A 27356-nucleotide genomic window follows, 5' to 3' on the forward strand; every position below is an offset into this window, starting at 1 on the left:
ACCAAATTGCAACTTTTTAAGAAGCTATTTTGGAGCTTATAGAGAAGTTAAAAAAAATGACTTCTCTCATAATACTTTTATTTTTCATTACATTTCTTTAAAATAAGCACTTTTAGAGTTAAAAATCCAAACACAAAATAACTTATTTATAAGTTACTTTTAACAGAGTTATTTATTGTTTAAGTTATTTTATCAAAAAGAGCTTAATTAAGTTAGTTATCCAAACTAGGCCTAAATCTATTTATAATTTTTAGATGTGTTTGTTTTAATTTTTTTAAATTATTGTAATAAAAGGCAAAATATTGTATAACTTTTAAAGGATACCTAGTAGAATTGAAAATTATAGAGCTAAAAAGACCAGAATTCCGAGAAGAAGGAACTAGCAGTGGTTTTCAGCCCATGGGCCTCGTGCCTTTACCCGCTAATATATTATGAATCGCCAGTTAGCGACCCAAAAAAGGAAACACAGAATCAGCAGAGTTGGTTTTGCTTGTCATTTACGAAATACGAGCAAAGTAATTAACAAACCGAGGGGAAGTGAAAGTGAAATTGTGTAGACTTGAAGGACAAAACCTTTTTCTTCATTCATTCATTCTTCTTCTTCGAATTTGAGTGTGGGATGCTTTGGAAGATTCAATGAATGGAATGAAATCAGCGTGGATGAGGCCAATTCAGCTTCCTGAGCCGCCAAGCCCCACCGCCCCCAGGTCTACTCCCGACGTCTTTGATTCCGCCATCATCGTCCGCCGCGCCGTCGTCATCGGCAACGGTTTCCCTTCCTCTGAGAATCAGTCCCTCGGATTGGTTCGAGCCCTTGGTCTCTCTGATAACCACCTCTTCTATGTACTTTCTCCCAACTCTCTCTCTCTCTCTCTCTCTCTGCAACTAACTTTTTCTAAATTCTTCTAACTGATTTCGTTGTGATTTTGACTCGTGAAGCGTGTGACGAGGCCCAAGGGTGGAATCAACGAGTTGCTTCAATGGCTTCCGGTGTCTCTCCACAAGAAGATCGATTATATCATAAGGATATTCCGTGCTTGCTCCCAACTTGTCTTCAAATCTCATCTACAACACGCCAAGCTTGGTCGAAATGGTTTCAGTGACTCTGCTGCTGAAGGATTGTTGGCGGTTCTAGAGGCTGATGTCAAGCACATAGTCAATTTGGCTCGTGATTCTTTTGAAAAGTATTGAATTCTTGTTCCCTCTTTATAACTGAATCGTTCTTATCCTTGTTTCCAATCATTATACAGTTATCTGTCTTATTGTATGCTATGAATTACAAGTTAGAATGGTTCTAACTTCAAATAGTAACTTATTGGAAGTTATGAGGAAAAAGCTTTATAACCATCAAAGAACATCTATGTAGTTGACATTTAGAACAAGGGGCGTTTTTGAAGCATGAAAATTGGACACCAGTCCCTTAGTTAACTCAGCTTTTCACTCTCGTAGTCTCAATCATATTCGGTATAACAGAGACTATGGAGTTGTAGAGGATTATCTTTGCTGGTGTTTCTCAAATTTGATACCAAGTCTTGGAATATAAGTAGGCTAAGATGAATATGTTCTCCTACGTTTCAGAAAAGGTTTTTTTTTTTTTATAGGCTTCTGTATGGTAGTTTCACCATTATGTCTAGGCTTTCTTAACCCCAAGGGAATCCACCAGTATTCCATGTTGTGTTATTAGAGGATGAGGAAATATATGCACACATATGATAAACTATGAGGTTGTGGAAATTGAGCTCCCTAATTTTCTCCTCTATGGTTTCAACTGATTACTTTTCATCTAAAGCAAAACCCCGTAGGTGTCCTTTTAGTGTCTGTTAAGTGGTTTATGGGACATACATGTCTTGCATGCTTAAAATATTTGGCAGTTTGTATCATAGAAAGAACAATATAAATGATGCTTTTTTTTCATCTAGGGAGGGACCGTTGTTGGTGGTTGCATCTGGAAGGGACACCATTTCTACTGCAAGTTCGATAAAACGTTTGGCATCTGAGAGTGTTTTTGTCGTTCAGGTCCGCGAATCTCCTGTATAACTTTTTTCTTTTAAATTGTATTTTGCTGAGATATCCTTTTAGTTGGTATGATAAATTCATGTGCATTATATTCTAGATGTTGTTTTGATGCACCATAATACATAGATAAGCACTATGATTCAAGTTATATGATGTCAAGCACTTGTCAATTTGCCTTGTGATACTTTTGTTTGCCCTGTTTTTATTTTTCTTTGATGGTATAGCTTCTAATTTACTTGTTCTTTTGAAATACAATCTGTAAGATGATATAGTAATAAAATAAGTTCAATGCATTAAGGTGATTGTACTTTCACTCTTTAAGGTTGTTTAGTTCTACTATTCCCTGGGATGTTCTTGACAGGAATCTGCAGGACGCTTAGCTTTCCTTTGGGAATGGATCATCTCAATTGTGAAAGTTGAGTGTTGGACCTCACTATTGATTTACCAGGTTAACGAAAATATAACACCCACTAATGAGTATAATCAATGGTGAAATCCAACATTTGACTCTCTCAAGGTGAGAAAATATATGAGAACCTTGCTTTGTCAGACCATACGGGGTTTTGTATACTTAATTATCAGACCATCAGTTGTGTATACTTAATTTTTCCAAAACTAACAATAATAAAGATGTGCTTGCTCCTTACAATGCTGGATTGTGTATTACCTTGTCTCTGTTTGCATGTAGCAATGTTTTCTTCTGCTCTATTTTTGCTTGATATTTATCGTTAATAATAAAGATTGGCTTGATATTTAGTCTGAATTTATTTCTGCTTTGGTAGATACAACATCCAAGGGTGCATTTGCACAGATTTGACATGGTGATTACACCTCGTCATGATTATTATCCATTGACTCCACAAGCACAGAAACAAGTTCCTAGGGTTCTTCGAAGGTGGATAACTCCACGCGAGCCTGCAGATAGTCATGTGGTATGTATAATGTTCCATGTGCATGTACTGAAGTTGAGAAATTGTGATTTCATCTATGGTATTAGCTACTGTCTATTTCTGAGGATTGATATGTGGTAATTAAAACTCAGGTTCTTACCGTGGGAGCCCTACATCAAATAGATTTTGCTTCACTCCGTAATGCTGCCATTACATGGCATGATGTGTTTGCCAGTGTTCCTAAGCCCTTGCTTGTAGTCAACATTGGAGGACCAACAAGTAATTTCTACTATGCCTGTCTTTCAGGATTTGTGTTTAAAACTGCAATGGTCAAAAGAATGTAGTAATTTGCTTAATTTCCATTATGGATACAGGAAACTGTCGATATGGTGTTGATCTTGCAAAGCAGTTAGCAGCCTCTTTGCTTAATGTCCTTGCTAGTTGCGGGAGTGTGAGAATATCCTTTTCAGAGAGAACACCACAAAAGGTTAGTCATTCCATGGTTCATACAATATCCATTTTATTTTATTTTATTTGTTATCTCTGACTCACTCTTCTCTTTCTTTTGCCTTTGAAACAGGTGTCAGATACTATATTGAAGGAACTTGGGGGTAATCCCAAAGTTCATATTTGGGATGGACAAGGTAAAGATTTATTCTGGTTTAGATTTGGTTGTTAAGAGATTTGTTTTGATAGTAAGCTCTGACAATTGAGCACAATTTTCAGAACCAAACCCACATTTGGGGCATCTAGCTTGGGCAGATGCGTTTGTTGTCACAGCAGATTCTGTGAGCATGATAAGTGAAGCTTGCAGCACTGGGTAAGCTTGTTAGAAGTATTTTTACAGTTCAATTAATTTGGCTTACCTAACCACTAAATGACTTTACTGAAAACTCAATTTTATTGTTCAATTTTAATTTCTGGCATACCTTTTCTCACAAGAAAACAATTTCATTCCTCCCACAGGAAGCCTGTTTATGTTATCGGAGCTGAGAGGTGCAAATGGAAGTTCACAGAATTCCACAAATCATTGAGAGAAAGAGGGGTTGTCAGGCCTTTTACGGGTTCAGAAGATGTAAGTTATTCTTTTACTTATCTATCAAATTCAAGGGTTGAAAATTATGCAGAAGGATTATATATATATATATATATTGCATTGTTGGCATTCCATTCCATTGCTACTGTTTCATTGGTTATGTTTCCTTAAATTTTCAGATATCAGAAAGTTGGAGCTATCCGCCCCTGAATGACACTGCTGATGCAGCTAAAAAGGTCTGTGAATCGCTTGCTGCACGAGGGTGGAAACTGAAGACATAGAGTACATTTCTTAGTGGACATGATACTAAATTTTGTTATATTTTTTTTTAAGGGTAGGAACCCCTTGTCGTTCGTAAGGAAATTCCTGAACATATGCCTTTTATAGCACAAATAGGAAACGTTGATGGGATGTTTATACTGTATTCTTTTGAGTTTCGACCATGTCAATTTTTGAGGATATAATGTAAAGTACGGATTGCTGTATGATTGCAGCTTGTAAAATGAGAAGAGGATGTTGGCATACGTGTATGCCAAAATGGCATTTTATTCAGTTAAGGTGAATAATAAAGAAAAACTCTGATTATTTAAACTCTATAGTATCCTCCGGTTCCCTATTTCACCTATTTGCTATCAGGTCTTTCTGCATCTTGTGATTATGTTGTTCTAAGCTATGCTAAAAGCTTCGGTCACAGGAGAAAGATTACTAAGGACCGATACCAGGTAGGTCTGTTAACTACGATATAAAGAAAACACCGACTTCGTGGCAAATTTGCAATTGTGATATAAACATATGCATGAACTCTCCCAATCAACGTGTTAACAAATCCCTTCGTATGGTACTTGAGGTACTATCTCTTATTTCTAATATTCTTTTCTTGAATTCTGCACGTATTGGTTTGTCAAATCATTTGTAAATTTAGTAGGTGAAGTTGTCACATGAGATTAGCACTAAGAACCTGACGAAATCATAGGAAAATGCTTTTGGTACGGGTTGGAGCAAGTAAGTTCTTAACAACTCCTTAGTCAGAAACATGATCAGAACAAAATTCTAAACCCCAACTCCACGAAAATGTAAAAATCTACACAAACTAACTCTGTTAATTGAATGGTACAACCGTCTTTCACATCTATGTATATATATATAACAGCTTTAGATCACATTCCAAGAAAAAGAAAACCATTTTTCCATACCCTTAAAAAGAGCACTGCAATATCATATGATGGAGCCCAGCAAAGAGGTTGATGCACCGGCAGCTACCTCGCCGCAGCCACAATCCAAGAGGACAAGGTCCAACAATGGCAAAGGCAAATCCATTGCTGAGGATGCTCAACCTTTGGCACCCATAGTTTCAACAAAAGCCACCCCACTCCAAAGAGGTGGATGGAAAAAGGGTGTTGCAATCCTAGACTTCATCCTGAGGCTTGGCGCTATTGGGGCCGCTTTCGGCGCTGCTATCCTTATGGGGAACAATGAACAGGTTCTTCCATTCTTCACTCAGTTCTTTCAGTTCCATGCTCAATGGGATGATTTTCCTATGTTCCGGTAAGTTTATTCATATCTGTCACTATATATATGAACCCATTTTCTGTCTGATTAGTCATATTATGTTCAGATAGAATTCTTCAAAAATTCAATATCATCTATTAACTTTGGTCTTTACAAGCAGGTTTTTTGTGGTAGCAAATGCAGCAGTGGCTGGATTTCTCGTACTCTCCCTGCCATTCTCGATTGTCTGCATTGTTAGGCCTCTTGCAGCAGGGCCAAGGCTTCTCTTATTGATCATCGATACAGTAAGCTTCGGCTCAATATGCGAATTAAATATATAACCATTTATGTGTCTCTTCTTATTACTTTAAGCTTTTGAGAACAACAATGCGAAAAGACAATGCGTCCATTCATGATATCAATATAATGAATTTGTTCATGTAATGCACTTAACTAGAAAGAGAAATGATCAAAATTGCAGGTTATGATGGCCTTTGTGATAGCAGCTGCTTCAGCTGCTGCTGCTGTTGTATACTTAGCTCACAACGGCAGCCAAGACGCCAACTGGATGGCTGTTTGTCAGCAGTTCACGGACTTTTGCCAGGTTACCAGCGAGGCGGTGGTTGTTTCTTTTGTCGCGGCGGTTTTCTTGTCTTTCTTGATTTTTGTGTCCTCTTTGGCCCTCAAAAGAGGTGGTTGAAACTTGAAAAAGGGATGGAGATGGTTGTGATTGTTACATGTTACTCCTAACTATTGTTAACTTCTCTGTCTTGTGTGTAAAATCATGTTCAAACTTTTTTGTGATTTCCAGTGACTCCTTATATTAATACTTCATATATGGTAATGTCCACAAAAGTGATGTCTGATGAAAAACACACTATTATGAAAAGAGCAATGCTAGGGGCAGCAATTTTGGTATTTTGTAACCATTAATTGGCCATCAATAATGTTTTTAATGGTGTGAGATTACATCTAATGGTGAGAAATTACTCACTTTTCTTTTAATGGTTAAAACTGACAAAAAACACAAACATTGCTGGGCCTCTAAACTTTTCCTTATGAAAATATGATAGTATGAACTGAACTCAACAAAAGCATTATATCTAAGCTTCACGCCTGCATGAATGATTATTATTATATAGAGCGCTAAAAATAACCATTCCACTTTTTTAAACTATTAGACTTCTATCTAAGTTCGTTCTTTCAGCTTTATTAGTCAGTGCCAAAATCAAATACAAAATTATATTCGAATATATTAATTTTATATAATTTGATAAACTTGCGGCTACATTGTATCATAACTAAGTCTAGGTTGTCATCTAGTATACCTATAACCTATGAAGCACCGCGTGTCGGACACATTTCGAACACGACACTCATTGACACTCATTGACACTCGTCCGACACGCGTGTCTGATGTGTTCAACCGTATTTTAATAAAAAATAAAAAATTCTTCTCCGAATACGTCTGGACGTATCTAATAATCTAAATACCATCACATATTCACATGTCAGCGTGTCTTATTCTTAACATATATTTTTAAAATAAATTTAGATATAGTATATATTATTATTTATTAAAACAAAAAATATTTTAATATCAATAAAATATCAAAATATCATTATAATTTATCTAACAAATATTTTATATTTTATATGTATACGTGTCTCGTATCATATAAAATTTTAAAATTACGTGCCATATCCATGTTAGTATCCGTGCATCATATCCTATAACCTATGCATGTTATTTTATACTTGGCTCATGATGCAAATGGAGTAGTGGCCATTTGTCATAATTTTCATTAATGGTACAGTTTATAAAGGTTATCAACACATGCAATTGGGTTATTTAGTGAATAAATATGTGTGCTCTATGCTTTTAGGTACAACACTTGGTTGATTGCCAATTGATCAATTTTACATTTAACAAAAGAATAAGAATAGTATTATTGGTTTATTGCTAAGCAAAAATATGACTAATTAATATTATTAGTTTAATTTTAACGTACTAACAATATAAATAATTTTTTAGGTTATTCAATTATTAAATTTATATATTTGGATGATCTTTTAAATAATAAATTAAAAAAATAATTATTTTTAGTGATGTAGTAATTTAATATTAAACATTTGTATAAAATAATTTTATACTATTGATACATAAAAATTAAATTTTTATTATTATTATTATTATTATTATTATTATTATTAGAAATTTAATTTTAATATACTATTAGTGTAAAATAATTATATATATATGTTTAATTATGTAATAATATATTAATAAAAAATAAATTTTTTATATATTAACTATATAAATAATCATAAAAATATTGTAATTATACTAGTATATAAAAAATTTTATATTAAAACTAAATTCTATTATTAAACCAAGTGCGAATAAAAGAAGTGGCCACTCATTGCCACATTGTTCAATTGCGTCATTGTGTTAAATAACGTATAGTGTATATTTCGTAAAAAGGTGGCGGCGATACCACCACGTAGCAGCTATACATGGTGGTGAGTAGGTGAGTAGGGGTGTACATAGGTTAAGTAAAATTAGGTTTGTCTTAACTTGGATTCTGTACTAAAGATATATCAACTCTATTTTTTAGATTTTAACTCAATTTTAAATCTGATGAAATCTAAATATTTTCTAGTCATAATTATACTGAATTAAAATTGGATAAAAATTGGACTTTTAAAATTTTACTAATAATTTATTAAAAAATTATTTATAAAAAAATTTATTTATAATGTACTTATTTATAAAAAAAATTTGTTATTGAAAATTTGATATCTATATTTAAACTTGAATTTGTTTATAAATTTTAATTTGATGTTTTTTTATCTATTTTCTAATTTAACAAGTATAATTAAAAATAAAAAAATAAACTTATAATTAATATAACATAATATTAAAATTAATTTAAAAAATATTTTTTTTAATTCTATTAAAATGCACATAAATCAAATAAAATCAAATTTATCTCGAATATAATTTTAAACAATATCTAGATCTATTTTTGAGATCTTACCTAATAAAAATAAAATCACACTAAATTAATTTCTAAAATATTCATATTGGAACGAATTTTCAAATCGGGTTAGATCATATACACCTCTCAGTGGTGAGGAAGCAAGTAATCTATTATTAACAGCCACATCTCCCATGCCCAATCCAAACATAAAGTGAAATTTGCCATGTCACTCTTTGTTACCATGCTAAGTTTGCTATACTTGCTAACGACTCACACTCACTAAGGTGGCACGTGCCATCAACAACAGATTAATTTAATATATATTTTGTGTTGCTTTTATTCTCTATTGTAACATAATAATTTCCATAAAATCATAGTAAAAAAATACTATGAAACATAGATGCCTAGCGAGTCCTGGAAATCCTTTCTTTTTTGTTTTATAAATTCTTTATTTCAAATTTATAATAATAGAAAAAATAATAAATGAGGTTAATTTCTTTAAGAAATAATCTGACTTATTTGATAAAAGTTTATCCAAAAGCTTCTTTTGTGTGATATTTTTTTTCTTTTTTTTTTTATTTTTTTTTTTCATATATTCAATAAAATTATTAAATATAAAAATTTCAGTACACAACACAAAAATTTTATGTGATCAACATATAAATTTTTATATATTAGTTTAAAATTTTAATTTTCTATAAATTTTTGTGTGTATATTTCTGGTAAGCTTTATTAATTTTTAAATTCTTTTAAGAGGATATTTAAATTTTTTTCATCACTCTAATTATGTAGTATGAAATATCGGAATTTTTTTTTTTTGCGTTGTATGAAAATTTTTTTATAATATCTTAATAAATTTTTATACTTTCTAACAAAAAATTATGTGCTTCTTTTTCATTATCTACTTTTTTTTCTTTGTCATTTTTTTTTTCATTTTCTCTTTTTTGGTTTTTCCTTTCATAATTTTTATTGTTTTATCCATTCAAAAAAGAATAAAAATAAGAAAAATAGAAAAAAAAACAAACAAAAAAATATAAAAAATCTGCAATAATATCAAGAAGAAGAGTAAAAAAGAAAAAAAAACATTAACAACAATAGCAATACCAAAAAAAAGGAGGAAACATACAAAAAAAAACAGAGAAAAAAAACGTATAATTCACGTGCACGATTGTTTGAATGGTTTTTGGTGAGTTTAAATCATTAATCTTTTAGTAAAACCTCTTGTACTAATAGCAGCACTGCTATCAATTAAGCAATTATACTTTTAAGTCTGATTAAATTACCAAAACAATATCAATTATACAGTTAAATATTATTGAGCTGAATACATGCATTTAATTTTTTTTGACAAGTTAATAAAGTGATTAATTTTTTTTTTTTTTGAAGAGAGATAACTCGACACATTAAAGTGGAGCAAGTAGGAACAAGAAAGCAACAGTAAAACTAAAATAAAGACATAGATATAATCTGCTGTCATCTCTAACATTGCCATCAACAACCAAATGGATCAACACCACATCAATCCCTGTAGCTCATAAACGACCTATTCTTGATGCCATCAACACCTGTCTCAGAGCTCTGGAAAATTCTGTTATTTCGTTCTAACCAAATGTTCCAGATAATAGTAAAGAACCCTATCAACCACTTCTTTTTCTCAGAGTTGCGTCTAGGCACTTCAATCCAACTCTCAAATAGATTTTTGACCATCCTCGGGATAGCTCACGCTCTATTTGCACACGTCAACCAAGTACACCACACCTGCCAAGTAAAATCACAACTAAGAAACAAATGGTGCACAAATTCTATTTCCTTTTTACACAAAAGACAAATCTTATCGCTATGATGTATGGTTCCTAGCCTACTCAGCCTCTCTTTAGTGTTGATTCTGCCTACTAAAACAAACCACGCAAAGAGTTCAACTCTTGGAGGTACCAATCCTCTCCAAATGGCGCTAGTGAAGCTGTAGCTTGTAATGTCTTTCGAGAGAGTCTCTTTCTGCAGCACCTGCACAAAAGAATTAGTAGAAAAGATACCAGTTTTATCAAATTTCCATACAATTGCATCCTCTCTACTAGGCGACATTCTGACTAGTCGTAATCGTTCATGAAGTTGATTAAGCAACTCAAATTTCTATTGGAATAACTCTCTCCTCCACTGAAAGTTCCACACCCACTCTATCCCATCTCAGAACCCACAATCCCCTACAACGGATCCTTGTTGATTTGAGATAGAGAAAAGTCTTGCAAAACTATCTTTCAAAGTACCACCTTGTAGCCAGTCATCCTCCCAGAAACGAATACGTCTGCTATTTCCCACCTCTATAGCCAAGCCATTAATCATCATACCTCTTGCCTGTGGCTCTCTAATATTAAGCTGACAAATATCTTTCCACGAGCCACCCTTTAACAGTAATGGCTGTTTTGATAATATTACAAAAGGGTTCAAATGATTGCAAGAGCATACAACCTTCTTCCACAACGGACAATCTTCTTTCGAAAAACGCCACCACCACTTGAACAGAAGTGATGCATTTCTGATTAATGCATTCCCCACCCCCAAACCGCCTAACCTTTTCAGAGCTTGCACCATCTCCCATTTCACAAGTGGTATACCGTTATTCCCATCTTCTTTACTCCACAAGAACCTTCTCTGTAGCCCGATTATCTTTTTTGCAACCGCCTTTGGCATCTTGTACAAGCTTAAGTAGTAAACCGATAGACTATTTAGAACGAATTTTATGAGAACTAGCTTGCCCGCTTTGTTGAGGGACTTGGCTTTCCACAAGCTGAGCTTATCTTTCACCTTATCTATGATCGGTTTCCAGGTCTTCACCAACCGGGGGTTTTGCACCTAGAGAGATTCCTAGGTACCTGACAGGTAAACTAGCTTCGGCGCATCCCAATAATCCACACATATTTGTCACCCATTCTTGCTCACAGTTAACAGAAATCAGATTTGATTTATCAAAATTAATACTCAGGCCAGACATCAACTCAAAACCACACAAGAGCCTCTTATAGTTCAGTATTGTTTCCGTATCCTGTGGGCAAAATAAGATTGTGTCATCCGCAAATTGGAGATGCGACAATTCTATATTATCCCTTCCCACCAACAGTGGAGAAATGCGTCCATTCCTAACTGCCTCACCCACCATCCTGTGCAAGAGATCAACCACAAGAACGAATAGAAAAGGAGAAAGAGGATCTCCTTGTCTAAGACCTCTCTCCATCCTGAACGGCTTGGATGGTGACCCATTAATCAACACCAACATAGACGCTATAGTCATACATTCCTTCACCCATGCCCTCCATCTAAGACCAAAACCCATCTTTTGTAGCACAACATCCACAAAACTCCATCTCACTCTGTCATAAGCTTTCTGAAAGTATAGTTTGATAATTGCCGCCTGCTTCTTGCGCAACTTCAACCATTGGACCGTCTCACAAGCAATGAGAGCACCATCATGTATTTTGCGACCCTTTACAAATGCAGACTAAGTCTCTCCCACTAAACCTGGCATCACTGACCGCATTCTTCTCACCAAGACTTTAGATATCACCTTATATACACAACCATCCATACTAATTGGCCTTAAGTCTTTAAGTTCCTTAGCTGCCACAAATTTTGGAGCTAGTGCCACCCATGTTACATTCGCATCCGATGGTAGCTTCGCACTTTGAAAAAAGCCCAACATAGCTTCAGTAAACTCCTTGCCTATCTCACTCCAACATTTCTTTATGAAGTTCATATTGTACCCATCACTACCCGGCGCTTTACTGGACTCACAATCCCATACTGCCTCTCGTATTTCCTCAGGCGATGGCATCACCTCTAGCTCTGCTGCCTCGTCTTCATTAATCTGCTTTACCAACCCATCACGAAGTCCAATCCTCGGAGTATATTCCTGTCGATATAGCTCTTTATAAAATCTTGTAATTGCCACTTTTATTCTGGCATGGTTCCTCACCACCCTGCCATTAATTACTAGGGAGTCAATTCTGTTGTTCCTTCTTCTAGCCGATGCTAAGTTATGGAAGTATCTGGTGTTCTTGTCCATATTTCTAGCATATTGAGATCGGAACATCTGCTTCCAATGGATCTCCTTTCTGGCATACCACTTCGCACAACAAGTCACAAGAGCCTTCCATCTAGCCTCCAATATTCCATCATAACTACTAACACTAACCATATCATCAATCTTTTTAATCTCTTCTTCAAACTTCTTTATCCTATCGTCAATGTCCCCAAAATTGTCTTTGTGCCATCTCCTTAGCGGTACCATCAAGGCCTTCAGCTTACTAGTGAACTGTTCATCACCTAAGCTTCAGAACGGTCTTGGACCCGCACTAAGTCTTGCATCTTCTAGAATCAACGGACAATGGTCTAACAGCCTTCTAGGTCCTCCTCTCAACCGAATATCTGAAAACTCCTCCAGCCACTCCACACTGACCAGAACCCTATCTATGCGACTACAAGAACGACCTCGAAACCATGTGAATTTTCGATCAGTTAGCGGTAAATCCACTAGCTGTAAATCTTGCACCATTCCTTAAAGTCTATTGCAGATGCCGGTAAACTAGCAGTGCCTCTTCTTTCCTCTAACCTTAGTATCTCGTTGAAGTCTCCCAAGAAACAAAACGGAACTTGACATAAACCCACAATATAGCTTAACTCCTCCCACATCATCAGTTTCTCACTCTGGACATGTGCTCCATACACCAAACAGAATGCATAACTAAAGTTTTTTTTGTCAGCAAACCTTGAACGCAAAGCCAACCATCTCCTTTATAACAGTTCAATCGTTTAAACAACAAATCGTCCCACATTAATAATAAACTGCCAGAGGCTCCTACTGATTCCACATAATCCCAGTCCACCGTGTCACAACCCCACAATCGAACTACATCAAATTTAGTCACTTCCTCCCTCTTAGTTTCAATCAAACCTAGCATATTTAATATGAACTTCTTTTTTAACTCTTTCACCATACTCAATTTTCCATCCTCCCTTAGTCCTCTAATATTCCAACAACTATAAATCATTTAAAGGAATTTTTCCACACCTTGTTATGTTATTTGGGCCTACTCCTCCTAACTTTCTCCTTTTGTTTTGCTATCCTTCTTTTTGCCGCCATAGCTTCATTTTAACTTTGTAAGATTGCCATTATGTCTTCTTTCTCATCATAAAAAATCGCACCAGACTCCACTGCCAATTTCCATGTTTCTTTATTTTCGGTTAACTGACATTTCTGCGCAAGCCTCTGATCAGCATCTTGATTTGTTTCTTCCTCTCCTGCATTGGATCCTACATCCTCTGTAACCCTTTCTTCAACAATTTCACATTCCCCAGCTTTGTCTCCAGCTCCGACTTCTACATCATTGTTCTCCTCTTCCTGAGATTGCACCCATTGGCCTCCCTGGGTTGCCCGGTTCGCTCTCCTGCAATTCAACTAGTCCACTGCCTGTACTTTGTCCTGTCCCATCTCATACACCTTCGCTACCCGGCCCTCCACAACAACGTTACAGTATCCTTGCGTTTGGCTTCCGATATGTGCATCCTTATCATGCCTCCCTTGCTCAATGGTCTGCGGGCATCCTTCTCTCATAGCTGCGTGATCAGGGAATTGGGTAGGCTGAGTTGCGCAACCCATTCCGCATGGAGCAGCAGCTCTCAAAGACGGACCCGCCTGGCTCGAACCGAAGCACACGCCCAGTCCATGACCTGGCCCACCTTCCTTGTCGGTCAGTTGTGGCAAGCGTTCACATTCCATCCGGTTCTCATTCGTAGGCCTAATTCCTTTGTGGCTCTTCAGGAGGCAGGAATTGTAGCATTGTGCTTGGGCCTCTGAACCATTAGAGCCCAGACCCAAAGCATTCCCCCCCTTGGACAATTATCTCAGCTCTCTTGGTCCCACTTCCCTTATCAACGCAGATATCTGTATCCATTCTTTTCGAGTCAACCTCCACATAAATATCAATTCCCTTACAATCAGTCGCGCCATTAATTCCATTTATTCTGAATAATCCATTTTCTGTTGCATTTGATACTGTTTTGAATTCTCTAGATTGCATTCATTCAAAAAGATATCTGATATTACCATTCTACCCTTATCCCCATCTTCTTCATTTATCCGTTCCATGAGGAGCTCAGCCGCCGGATCCCATGTCGTCGCCATCGTCGCGCTTCCACCGGGAGGTGAATTTGAGCTTTCACATGTTTGCCTAACGATTGCACGTTCCAACAAACAAGTATCTCCATATACCTCATGTCCCACCTCCTTTACAAAGACATCAAAACCACTAGTACCTACAGTGATATGCACCCATTCCTTGATAACGTCAAATGCACAAGTATCAATTAGCTGCCTATCGTGTTGAACGTTTTCACTGACCAAATATGTAAAGGAACTCCATAACATTCTAGCCAAACTCTTCTAGTCTCACTACGTTCCGATTCCTCCCATCTCCATACGCTATGAAAGAATTGCAGGAAACTATTCATTTTGAATGTGAACGCTTCCTCTGCATTCTTCACAGTGTCAAAAACTAACAAGACTTTGTACGCTCTAAGTTCTCTGACTTCAACAACTTGAGGAAAATTCTTTCTGAGCGCTTTCTGTAGCGATTTGAAGTTAATGGCCATCGTCGTTCCTCCTACTAGACTCCTCAGCAGCCAATCGAAATTCTCTTTTGCTATTGGAACTTCAACCTTCTTCGTCCAACCGTTTCCATGCGGGTCCTTGACAGATGTATCCTTCCTTGTTTCTTCCACTCTTGTAGGACTTTTGCCTCTCCTTGGTTGCCTGTTCTCTATATCCGTTCTTACAATATCTCCCTTTCGTATCCCAGTGGTCATCCCCTCCCTTGGCCTTCTATACTTAGCCTCACCTACGGATATTATCTTCCCCCTTATACCTGTATGATGCATTTCTGCTATAGCCTTCATCGCCCCTCCCCCTTTCGTCGTATATCGAACGAATGCAAACAAGAACACCTTCTCATTTTTCAGTTTCCGAGCTAAATATATGTCATTGATTCGCCCCGTCCAATGGAACAATTGAAATAATTCCTTCTTAGAAATATCTTGTGGCAAATTGGTGATAAAAACAGAGAAAGAATCGTTTTCCAAACGTAGATACTCTTCTCGATTCCAAACTTTAGGATCCCTATTTCTACCTCACTCGGTGTTTCCCTCCTCTCTCTCATTTTTTTATTATATTAGGTATATATTAAAATTAGTCATTAAAATTATTAGTTAATATAAAATATATATTGAAATATAAAATACATATTAAAAATAAATTAAACTATATATATTTATATAAAAATATATAATAATTAATTTTGATAATTAATTTTAATATATAAATAATATTTAAAAAAATTCACAACTATTCCATGTCCAAAATTTACATCGAGTGAAAGTTTAATGTATTTAAAGGTTGAACGAATAATAACAAAATGAAAAACAAAGCTCAATTACTATTTAATTAAGAATTTAATTTTAATAAATTAATAATATAAAAATATAATATATATTAATTTAATTATATATTATCACCTTAATAAATAGTATTCTTTATAACTATATTTTGAATTATCATTAAAAAATGGAATTAAATAATTATATATAATAGTTTATATTAAAATTAAATAGTTGAATTAATATAAATTTGATCCAAAATGAGATTATAGAGTGGAAAATTGAGTGTTGTGTGTTCCACTAAGTGTGGAAATGCAGCACGTGTCGTATTGAGAGGTTAATCCACCGTTAAAAGCAGAGAGCTTTCTATCTCCGTCTCCTTCTCTTCTCTTCTCTCACAAACAAAACATTCTATCCTTCCCTTCGCTTCTCAGTTTTCCACTTTTCCCCCCCTTCTCTCTCTCTCTCTCTCTCTCTCTCACCCCTCACCTCATTTCCCTCCTTCTCCTTCTCTGTCTCTCTCTTTCTCTCACCATCGCCATCAATACACAACCAAAACCCTAATCTTTCAATTCCTTCTTCGCGATCATCGCTGCGCATTCCCTCCGGTGAACACTTTACCTCCCATTTCTTTCTCTCCGCTTCAAATTTCATTTCTTCTTTCTAATGCTTCCAATTTCTGCGCTTTCTTTTTTTGTTCTTTCTCTTTCTTATGTCATCCGTCTTTATTATGCTCCTCAGAAGGACAACATGTGCATTTAATTTGATTAATTATCTCTCTTGTAACGGTGACTTTGTTTGCAGATTGCTGTCGCGAAGCTGTGAATACCTCTGGGTAAAATTCGACTTCCTAAAAGAGGGGGTTTTGTTTTCTTCATACAATCTTAGGGTCTGATGAGAATTCTTACGGAAATGCAGAGATCGTTTTCCGTGAAGGAACTGGCTTGCAAGAAGAAGAAATAACGGTCCTTGTTCGGCCAAGGTTAGAACACGCGACATACCGTTGGGAAAGAAGAAAGCGGTGGTGGCGGTGCAGTGCTGTTCTTGCAGAAAGAAAAGGTTGCATTTTGGCAAGTGTAGGTAGGGTTGATTAACGATGACTCGCATACTGATTCAGCGAGGGTCTTCTGGGGGTTCTTCAGGTAGTGGTTCTAACCAGAACCCGAATCAGAATCAGGGCCGTTCAGGGCCTCGGCCGGAGCCGGCTTTGCCTGTTCCTCCAGCTGGAAAGGATGAGGAATGTGGAGAGGAGGCGGCGGAGCAGGTTGTTGGTGATGATCTTTTGGAGTATGGTGGGACCAGTGATAGTGGCAAGGCAAACAGTGATGACGGTTTCTTGGAAGGTCCTAGGTTAGAGCAGAGTCACACCGTCTCAGGTGATGAAGTAGCTGATGATGATACTGGTAAAGATGTTAAAGAAGAGGATGCTGTGGTCCACCAAGAATTGATGAGAGGGTTGGGTGGAGAAAAACCTGCATCAGATGTTGAGGCCTGTATTGGGGATACTACTAGCGGTAGCTCGCACCCACCACCGCCACCTGTTCCGCCGCCTAAGCCTTCTGCAAATAACTTAACAAGAAGGAATGTATCAGGGACTTCAAATGCTGTCCATTTAGGATCACCTAGAAAAGCAGCTGCGTGGCCTGTGGTTTCGGCTAGGACTTCACCTGCGGGCTCTCGACCATCATCTCCGAGGGCTCATAGTGAAAATGAAGGGTACAATAGTGCTGACGAGCAAAATCCATGCTTGGGGTCCTCTTATGATGATGTGGTAAGTTTATCTTATTAAGTGAATACGCATTATCTGTTCTTTTATCCTTTCCTTCATATTCACAGTGCTTTATCCTGAGTTGTTGTATGCGGATTAGTGGATAAAACAATACTAAAACAACAAATCCTTACCCCACTATAGGTCGGGTACATGATCACATGATAGTCTCATGTCTGCCCTGATTTTCACAGGAATCTCTTGACCTATGTCTTGATATTCGTGGGTTGATTCAAAGAATACTTCTTTTCAAATGAGGTGATTATTTGTTCCATAACCACATTTTGTGAAGAGGATAACTATGAAGTGAAGTACACACATAAGTTAGTCTAAAAAGCCCAACAGGGTTTAGAATTGTTCCTTTGTTGTTTCTTCCCAGCTATGACTCAAACTCACTGGCCTAATACAACCTATTCATCAAAGATCTTTAGCAATATTTCCTTTGAAGGTTATCTTGGGTGTGGTTGTATGATCAAATCTTTATCCCTTGCTTTGATATTTTATAATGCATTATATTGCATTGCATATTTATATATCAGGGAACAAAGTTTCTATTTGAAGGCTATTACTTCACCTTATTAATGCAACTTTGTTTCTTAATGGCCATCATTGAGATAATCATTTTACATCAAATGACATCAACATCCATTTCAGGAGAAAGAGCGACAGTTTGAAATTGATATTAGAAGGGTGAAAGGTTATGAAGTAAAAAGGATGTTAGAGGATGGAAACTGCCTTTTCCGTGCCATTGCAGATCAGGTGTATGGGGACTCTGAATTATATGATGACGTCAGACAGCTGTGCATAAATTACATGGTATGATAACACTACACTATGTATATATGTCTTTTCATCCTTACTACAAATCTGCACCCTAGTTCCTATCACCATATTTTGGATCTTTATCACTTTATTGCTTAAATACTTTGATGGTGTAAGATAAGTAATACTGGTTTTATGTCTTCAGGAAAAGGAGAGAGACCACTATTCTCAATTTATAACAGAAGGCTTCACGTCATATTGTAAAAGGAAGAGAAGAGATAAGGTAGGGATCACGGTTTAGTTTGGGCAGCTTTTCTTCTGTACTGTACTGTTATTTTATTTTTTGTTTTGTTTTTTAGCTGATAAGATAAACCAACTCCACAGTTTTTGTGGATTTTTAGTTCTTGCATTTGGATATTAAGTGCATTTTTAGTTTGTTGCTGTTTTTTTGTAGTTTTAATTCAATTCAAAACAGTTTACATTTCTATAAATTGTATTCCATTCAGTCACTTGCCATTTCCCTTTTCTGAGAGCAATTATCTTAGTTCTAACCTAGAAGTGGTTGGTTATTCTTATTCGTAAAGTTGTATATGTTAAATAGAGTAAAATATTGGCTTTTAGTCTCTGATGGCTGTGCTCATGCTGATTGCTGACTTTTGAAATATGTGGAAATAGCCAATTTCATGCGATAGACTGCTGAATGATATGATTTTTTAAATCATAATACATTTTGTGCAACTTTAAGATTATTGAATTGAAATATGGCAAGATAAAATCCAAATTATTATGTGTGCAACCCATCAATCTTTCTGATTCCTCTTAAATTTCAATTACCATGTCAGGTTATATTCCATTTTAATGCTACATGCAGTTTTACTTGGTTTGTATGTGTAGATAGGTACTTTAAATTTTTTATTTAACCCTACATTTGTTGGCAGGTCTATGGTAACAATGTTGAGATCCAAGCCATCTGTGAAATGTATAATCGCCCAATTCATATATACTCCTATTCTACAGGTATTGCTTCTGTCTATACTTCTCTTGTGATTGTGGTTTGTAAGTTATTTGCTAATAGTAATGTTAGCTGTTGATGCAGAACCGATCAACATATTTCAAAGAAGCTATAACACTGACACACCACCAATACGGCTTAGTTATCACCACGGACATCATTATAACTCCCTGGTTGACCCACGGCGCCCAACAGTTGGCATTGGACTTGGGTTCAGCTCTCTTCGTGGGGTAAGTAATTAATGTCACACTTCTTTTATATATATATGGGTAGATTGAATTTTACATCAATTAAATATTTATAAAACATCGCTTTTAAGCAAGGATCTTATGAGGCCTATGAAAATGACCCTGCAACTTGGAAATTGACTCACCGATCATTGTTATATCTCTCTCACTATATTGGTTGGCTAATTGTACCCTTTTTTTTGTGCAATGCAGACAAATGTTGACAAAGATCAAGTCAAGGCTGCTATCATAGCTCAACAAAACAATCAGATTGATAATGCAAGTATTTCAAATTGCAAAGTGTCAACATGGTTTCTATATTTCAGTTGATGTTGACGACACCCTTTTTTCCTAACTTCTTTTTACAGGCACTTTTAGCTGAGGGACGGTTCTACTCTGATCTTGAGCTCACAGAGAAGGAAATTGAACGTTCTGTGATGGAAGCTTCTCGTGCTGAGTATCTTGCTGAGGGTATTAAGCAACAACTTGGGCACAGAGAGTCATCTACATCAAATGCCGAGCCATCTTCTTCTGGAGCTAGTGAGTGTCTACTCTGTACTCTCCTACTAGTTGGTCTATTTGCTTCGAAGATAGTGTTATTTTAGTTTCTGTAGGTTGGTGCAGTGTTTAAGGCCTTCATAAACTATGAAATCAAATAAAACTTTGAGCAATTAGAAAATTTCCCCTTTATCTGATATGCAAGTTTTTGTTTTGCAAATGATGATGTATAGATATTATGATTTGTACCCTTGTGATTGAAAGTTGGAATGCATAAGCTAAGTGTGCTTAATGTGTACGTGAGTAGCAGGGTCATCGAATATGGAACAGGGAAAAGAGCAGGACACAAATCAAAGCAGCAGCATACAACTTCTAATGTGTATGGGATTCACTTACCTTCAAGCTATTGAGGCATACAGCATATTTGGGGATGATGTCGATTCTATGGTCTGTTACCTTCTGGAAACTGGTACTAGTAGCAGACGCAAAGGAAAGGCCGCTGAATAAATAAGAAAAAAACTCTGAGCTTTCGATTACATCCAAATTAGATATATCAATGAATAAATAAATATCTTGTATTAGAATTAGATGCCTTTGCTCTTGTCCACGTGTAGTAGTACTGTTAGTAGGAAAAACTTGAGGAAATAATATACTTCCACTTTTAATAGTTACATAAAAAGATTAACTGCTTCCATTTACTTGTTCCTGTGTGCTGTGTGATGCGAAAAAATATACATATGAATTGAAACAATGAACATAAATGACTGCTTCCACCAGATAGTGGTTTATAATTATATCAATGGTCAACTAATATTGCATGTGCTAAGGAATTTAAGAAATCTAGGAACTGAACCTGAATCTAGCATAGTAGCAAGTTAGTATCTAAGGAACCCATTGTAGATAGATAGTGTTAAGGACTATAATGTATCTGCTAAGGGAGCCATTGTCAACTTAAGCCATTATTAATATAATGACGTGTCCACGTGTGTACCGCTTTCTCTTCAGAGTTCAGCCTTTGATCACTTTGATGTTTCGGTAATATAACTTGAGTTTATTTTTAAATCTTCTCATATTTTTTTTTTTTTTTTTACCAAAGATATGAAACTCGAACCCGCAACCTCTTAATTGAGTATGGGGAGATTATGCTATTTGAGCTATTACTCATTGGCAAATCTTCTCATTATTATCACATAAAATGTATCAAATATTTTTACAAGGCCACTTATAGCATACGATAAAAATTAGCCATCAATTAACTATTATGCTGTATATAGAAAATTAGAAATACATATTTAATATTTTATAAAAAAATTATTTTATATATTATAATAAATTTGATTATTTTATTAATTAATTATTTAGTAGAAAATATCTGAATTGATATATATAAATAAATAAAAATATACAGTGGTAGATTTTATGCTAACTTTTAATGTAAGTATATTTTTTTATATTTAAGATGTTAAATATATATTTTTTTGCATTTATTGAATTCTTTTTTTAAATAAACTTAGAAAATATCACTTTGGTTAATATTAAAATTTCATGGTTTTAATTAACAACAGAGTTGGTCTAAGTGGCTAGTGTTTGATTTTTAAATGTTCAGATTAGGACGGATTAATACATATTAGTGATTTTCTTGAGATAAAGTTTTATTATTTACCTTTTCTATTTAAACATATATGATTAAAAATAACATTTAATATAACGAAATTAAACAAGGATAACAATCTAGACTAAATATAATTTACCATTTGTTCACAACTTTTAATTATATTTTAATTGTTATTAAAATGTTATTTTTTGAAAAAAATTATTTTGTAAACTATGCATTGTAAATTAAAAATCTTATCGAAAAGCAATTATAATAAGTTACATAGAGTTAAAAGTATAAGGAAAAAAATGGTTTAATTATTCTATTGGTTTTTATAGTTTTATTAAATTCGCAATTAGATCGCTGTGCTTTTTTCCTTTTAATTGACACACTATTTTTAATTTTGTAATTAGGATTTTGTTATTGTAAAAAATATTGAAGTTAATAGAATATTTTTATCCAAATTAAAAATATCCACAATTAAAAATTTAATTGGATCTTTAATCACATATTTTTTAGAACAATATTCGATTAATTTTATTTTTTTTAACACAAAAATAATTTAATTATAAAATCAAAAGTAGTGTAAAAATTTAATTAAAAAAATATAAAAAATTAATTATAAATTTGATAAAATTACATAGACCCACCTGAATAATTAAAATAAAAAAACTAGACTGTGAAAGTTGTATTTTACTAAATTTGTTATATAAAAATAGAGCGAAGTAAAAATTTGAGTACATATAAAGTAAAGTATAATAATCTTAAGAAACTAGATGTACATGTATATGAATTAAATAAAGCATAGTACTTTATATAGTAGTGTCTAGTGGGTAAAGTAGTAAATTAGTTAAGAGGTTGTTTTGGTAATTGCGGGAAAATAGGGGGTTTTAATTTCGCTTGGGGAAGAAGGTGAGAGTGATAGACGACTCCAAAACAAGGAGCTGAGTTGGTTCACCTCTCTTTCTTCTCTGATTCTCCATCCCATTCCATTCCCCCTTTTCCATTCTCACTCTCAGGCACACAACACATCCAAACCCCAAACCCAACCCGCAAAATTCTAGGGTTTGTGTTTGCGGTTCCAAAATGTCTCAGAACGGGAAGCTCATGCCCAATCTCGACCAGCACAGCACCAAGCTCCTCAACCTCACTGTTCTTCAGCGCATCGACCCCTTCGTCGAGGAAATCCTCATCACCGCTGCACACGTCACCTTCTACGAGTTCAACATCGACCTCTCCCAATGGGTTCGTTCCGTTATAATCTCCTTCCTTTCATCGATTCCATTCTCTCTCTCTCTCTCTCTCTCTCTCTCTCTCTAACGCTTTCTCTCTCTTCTTTCTGCGATTACCGTTTGCAGAGCCGCAAGGACGTCGAGGGATCCCTCTTCGTTGTCAAAAGGTCTACTTTTTGTTCCTTTTCCTTCATCATATCGCAACAATTCATGAATTCCACGATCCGATTGCTTTTTGTTTGATTTTTTCAGGAACACGCAACCGCGATTTCAGTTTATTGTGATGAACCGTCGCAATACTGGTTAGTTAGTCCTTCTGCTTTTGTTTTTTTGTCGTCAACAAACTTTTTTTTATTATTTTATAGAAAGAATTTCGCCTTTCTTGTCCCTTTTTGAGGCAATCAGGCATGGTTTGGTGCGATGGTTGTTGGAAATTTAGTATTGCGAGTATCATTTCTCATTTTCTCATTTTGGGTTCTTGTCGGTAACGTAATTAAGTTTCTTTTTTTTTTCATATGCTTCCTGGTCAGAGATAGAGCACGATTTTAGTTATTAGTTGTGATCTTGCCCCCTAATATTGTAGGATTTGGGCTTAGGTATTGGCTATTGGAATTCCACCACAGTTGTTATGTTGCAGTCAATATTGTGAGTTAAAGTGAAATTAGTAATTATGCAAGCTGTAAATATAAGCCTTGTAGACATTATTTTGTGGGTGAGGTATATACTTTGCTGCTACTGTACATGGTGGTTGAGAACTTCCAAATATCCCTATATTTAACCCTGGTCTGTCTGCATAAGCAGAAAATTTGGTGGAAAATCTTTTGGGGGATTTCGAGTATGAAGTTCAGGTTCCTTATCTATTGTATAGAAATGCTGCTCAAGAAGTGAATGGCATCTGGTTCTATAATGCACGTGAATGTGAAGAGGTTGCAAATCTTTTTAACAGGTAATGAAACATGGAAATGCCGAGTTACACATAGATAGTTTGCAATTTTTTTAATTATTATAATTGATATTGTGACTTATGCATTAGTCTAACAGCAAAATTTTTCTCCAATTTCTATTATTTTCATGCAATTGTGTTATTCACCTAAAATTGGCTGGTTTTCAGGATCCTTAATGCATATGCTAAGGTGCCTCCAAAGTCAAAGGTGTCTTCTACAAAGAGGTAATAATACTACTATGTTTCTATCTGGCGCCACTACCTTATCCTGTTCCCATGGATCGTGGGGCTCGTTTTATCTATTATGTCTTTTTTCTTCTGGTTCATATGGTGTTCTACTCTTCTATTACATCATATGAAGGAAAGAGTGAGAAAGTTGACAGAAAAGTTAAAAGTGAGCTGATTCTGAAGGTTGAGACTTGTCCGTATTGAGTTGAATAAGTTTCACATCAGGCCCATGTATTAATAGTAGCACTTAGAAGTGCAACTTCTTACAACTTTGTATAAATTACCAACTGAGAAGCTGCTGACAGCTGTCTCTAACTAACTACAAACAACAGACCAGGTTAACTTACTCTGACAGTTAACTTCTAAAACAAAACACACAAACTAAGATGGAGAGACCCCCTATGTACTATTGGTTTACATTTTTGATTTTATCTTGGGTGAGCTTAACTTGCATGCAAGGTCTAATGACTAGCAACTTATGACAAGGCCATGTTATGACATGGTTATCTTAATTTTTTTGGTTGGGAGAGGTGATAAGATCATTTGTCTGTTTGACTCCATTCTTTAATCAATTGTTTTCAACATGTATAAATTGCTTATGTTTTATGTTCTATACTCCCACCACATATGCATGTTTCAAGGAAGATCTTTGATATGAAAATATTGGGTAGCCTTGTTACATTATCAGTTTTCTTGCTGCTTAATATTTATATCATTTAGGCTTGGAGGATTATAGCTTAAAAAGCTTACATTAATCATTATGGTGGATCTTGGCACATGGTGTTTTTGGAATTCTAGTATTGATGTTTTTCTTACATTTATTGCAGTGAGTTTGAGGAACTTGAAGCAGTACCAACGTTGGCAGTTATGGATGGTCCTCTTGAACCGTCAGCATTAAATGTTTCCAATGTAGCTGATGCTGTCGATGATCCATCATTTGTAAATTTCTTCAGTGTATGTGCCATAGTGGAGGGTTTAATTTCCATTTTCTACGTCTAAAAATTTGTCAACAGAGTCTTCTATTGATTTCAAATTTATTGACAAACATAATGATATGATGAGATGACACTGGCCCAGGGAGATGATTAATTGTTTCTGGGATTCTCTGTGGTGCTTGACAAAATTTTTTCTTGCCTATTTTTGTATTTCATTATAAATTGATTCAACTTATGATTGATATATCTTGGAGTCTTAACCTTATTTGATTGTCCCTTTTTTTTTTGGCACATTATTTGCCTTTGCTGATTGCTGGACTTGTTTGGACAAACTTAATAAACCATAGGACTGATGTCTATGGCATTATTGTAGTTCTTCATGCCGAATTGGCATTTAGAATTGCAACTCTCAGAAAGAGACTATGCCATGGCTTCCTCATTTGAATATTGGTCATAGATGGGATCATCTATGGAAGCAAGGAAGTGCAAAGTGTTGAGAAAATAATGGTGTGTTCTCGCGTATCTATGATTAATTATCTAGTCTCTTGAATATTATAGTAGTCCAAAATGTTTTTCACCAATAATCGTTTTCAACTTTGTACTTGACGTATCCAAGGTCACTGATCATCTGTTTTTCTATTGAACTTCTACAGTGAGCTATATTTTACCTGAGTTTAACATCATCTGTTGTGGACCCATATAATCCTGCACATGATCGTTTATCTGTAATATTCAGCACAATGATATGCAAACATAGTTTTTCATGGTATGTTAAACCTTTGTAACTCAAGTCTGACTGGGTTAATATTTCCTGATACTTTTATTATTGCAGCAAGCTATGGCCATTGGGAATACTGCAAATGCTCCAATTACTGGACAACTTTATCAGTCTTCTGCTACAATCTCTTCATCTTCCGTGCCAAGTCATGCTGCTGCTCCCACTGTGCCATCCTTGCAGGCACCCTCTATTTCAGCATCTACTCCTTTACTGCCCCAACACGATGCTCCTGAATCCAATAACAGCAACAAGCGGGCTGCAAACCTGGTGAAGCCTTCTTCCTTTTTTGTTCCTCCCCCATCTTCAGCAATGGTGGTCCCGCCTGTGTCTTTATCCACACCTACCGCTCCTCCACTTCATCCTGCTGTTAGCGTACAGCGTCCATACGGTGCTCCACTGCTACAACCATTTCCACCTCCAACTCCACCACCTTCACTTACCCCCACTTCAGCTTCTCTTCCAAACTTTGGTCCAGTGATCTCCAGAGAAAAGGTCCGCGAGGCGCTTCTTGTGCTTGTTCAGGTTAGTTTGCTTTTGGTACCAGTGCTTGATATTCCAAGTTCCAACTATAATGATCATAAGCATGACTGATAGGAAGCAAACAAGTTTGTATGAACTTGTTGTATTCTTTTCTCTGCCATGAATAGGAAGCATTTATTATTTTCTAGTGTCTTTTATATATATATATACATTTTTTTGTTTTTGCAGGACAATCAATTCATTGATATGGTATATAAAGCGCTGTTGAACGCTCATCAATCATGATTTCATGAGGTGTCTATTTACCAAATTGCTGAAGGAAGTGTTTTTTCTTTTCCGGCTGAATTACTTTTAGTATACTAGTTAGGCCAGGCTTTAATTGCTTCTTGAACTCTGATATGTTTCAGGCATGTATGTAAAAATGGGGTGTGTTGTGATTGACCATTTGGATCTAGCTAAGTTTCCTGAAAATGTCATTTATTTTTTCTTCCAAAAACTGATTGATTGCAAATAATCTGCCATAGCTACTGTAATTGTGATATATATATGACATGGCAGGAAATGGTGAGAGACCGCGATGAATGGTTACAGAAATACGGAACTGATTTAACAAAATATGGTGATTGATTCATTGACTGCAGCAAATCTCCAAATTGTAGAGGGGGTGATGGTGTTGTTATTGAGCCTTGTTTTGTCTATTTTATTTTTGTATGTTGAAGACTTGCTTAGCATCAGGGGTCGTTGTTTGAATGAAAATGGACTGTGCAGCATAATGCAAGTAATATAGTAAGCATCACATTGTGTCTGATGGAGTAGACGACACCTATATATTTTAATGTGATAAACCAGTTGTGGCACTATTTGATTATTGTACATTTTGTCATCCAGAAAGTAGAGATAAGCTGCTCCCACTATTTACTTCCATTGGTGGTATATCTTTTTTTAATGTTTTAAATATTGTTAAAAGAATAAGGATTAGGAGTCTTAATTCATCCACTTAATTATTTTTTTAATATTTAAAAGAAAAAAATTTAAATGTTTTTTTTTAACTTAAAAAGATAAG

At 35.4% G+C, this 27356-nt stretch overlaps 4 protein-coding genes across 9 annotated transcripts; all 4 read left to right on the forward strand.

Moving 5' to 3' along the window:
* Positions 1 to 315: 315 nt before the first annotated feature.
* Positions 316 to 4533, forward strand: LOC112771505 (mitochondrial fission protein ELM1). Its single transcript, XM_025816271.3, has 10 exons — positions 316 to 843; positions 940 to 1184; positions 1920 to 2016; positions 2799 to 2948; positions 3059 to 3185; positions 3281 to 3393; positions 3487 to 3550; positions 3633 to 3726; positions 3873 to 3981; positions 4122 to 4533. The coding sequence occupies exons 1-10, from the start codon at positions 637 to 639 to the stop codon at positions 4221 to 4223; spliced, it is 1308 nt and encodes a 435-aa protein (XP_025672056.1). The 5' UTR covers positions 316 to 636; the 3' UTR covers positions 4224 to 4533.
* A 399-nt stretch (positions 4534 to 4932) lies between these two features.
* On the forward strand, positions 4933 to 6473 carry LOC112771506 (casparian strip membrane protein 5). The gene is made up of 3 exons (XM_025816272.3): positions 4933 to 5487; positions 5612 to 5735; positions 5912 to 6473. Exons 1-3 carry the CDS (start codon positions 5162 to 5164, stop codon positions 6128 to 6130), a joined length of 669 nt encoding a protein of 222 aa, XP_025672057.1. The 5' UTR covers positions 4933 to 5161; the 3' UTR covers positions 6131 to 6473.
* Positions 6474 to 16206: 9733 nt separating this feature from the next.
* On the forward strand, positions 16207 to 20801 carry LOC112773234 (OVARIAN TUMOR DOMAIN-containing deubiquitinating enzyme 6). Of its 4 annotated transcripts, none has more exons than XM_072225839.1 (10): positions 16207 to 16444; positions 16641 to 16671; positions 16755 to 17607; positions 18259 to 18420; positions 18572 to 18649; positions 19305 to 19383; positions 19463 to 19608; positions 19819 to 19884; positions 19974 to 20145; positions 20411 to 20801. In XM_072225839.1, exons 3-10 carry the CDS (start codon positions 16933 to 16935, stop codon positions 20608 to 20610), a joined length of 1578 nt encoding a protein of 525 aa, XP_072081940.1. In that variant the 5' UTR covers positions 16207 to 16444; positions 16641 to 16671; positions 16755 to 16932; the 3' UTR covers positions 20611 to 20801. The 4 variants fall into 4 exon arrangements, with proteins under 4 accessions (XP_072081940.1, XP_025674089.1, XP_072081939.1 ...); XM_025818304.3 differs by having other exon boundaries at positions 16216 to 16444; positions 19451 to 19608; XM_072225838.1 differs by having other exon boundaries at positions 16216 to 16444; positions 19451 to 19608; positions 20414 to 20801.
* A 1739-nt stretch (positions 20802 to 22540) lies between these two features.
* On the forward strand, positions 22541 to 27153 carry LOC112773235 (mRNA-decapping enzyme-like protein). Of its 3 annotated transcripts, none has more exons than XM_025818309.3 (9): positions 22541 to 22942; positions 23056 to 23096; positions 23182 to 23231; positions 23731 to 23875; positions 24041 to 24097; positions 24928 to 25054; positions 25868 to 26335; positions 26522 to 26587; positions 26701 to 27153. In XM_025818309.3, exons 1-8 carry the CDS (start codon positions 22784 to 22786, stop codon positions 26576 to 26578), a joined length of 1104 nt encoding a protein of 367 aa, XP_025674094.1. In that variant the 5' UTR covers positions 22541 to 22783; the 3' UTR covers positions 26579 to 26587; positions 26701 to 27153. The 3 variants fall into 3 exon arrangements, with proteins under 3 accessions (XP_025674094.1, XP_025674095.1, XP_025674093.1); XM_025818310.3 differs by having other exon boundaries at positions 26852 to 27153; XM_025818308.3 differs by having other exon boundaries at positions 26522 to 27153.
* The last annotated feature ends 203 nt before the right edge of the window (positions 27154 to 27356 follow it).

The sequence above is a fragment of the Arachis hypogaea genome, chromosome 18, assembly GCF_003086295.3.
Source record: "Arachis hypogaea cultivar Tifrunner chromosome 18, arahy.Tifrunner.gnm2.J5K5, whole genome shotgun sequence".
Classification (NCBI taxonomy): domain Eukaryota; kingdom Viridiplantae; phylum Streptophyta; class Magnoliopsida; order Fabales; family Fabaceae; genus Arachis; species Arachis hypogaea.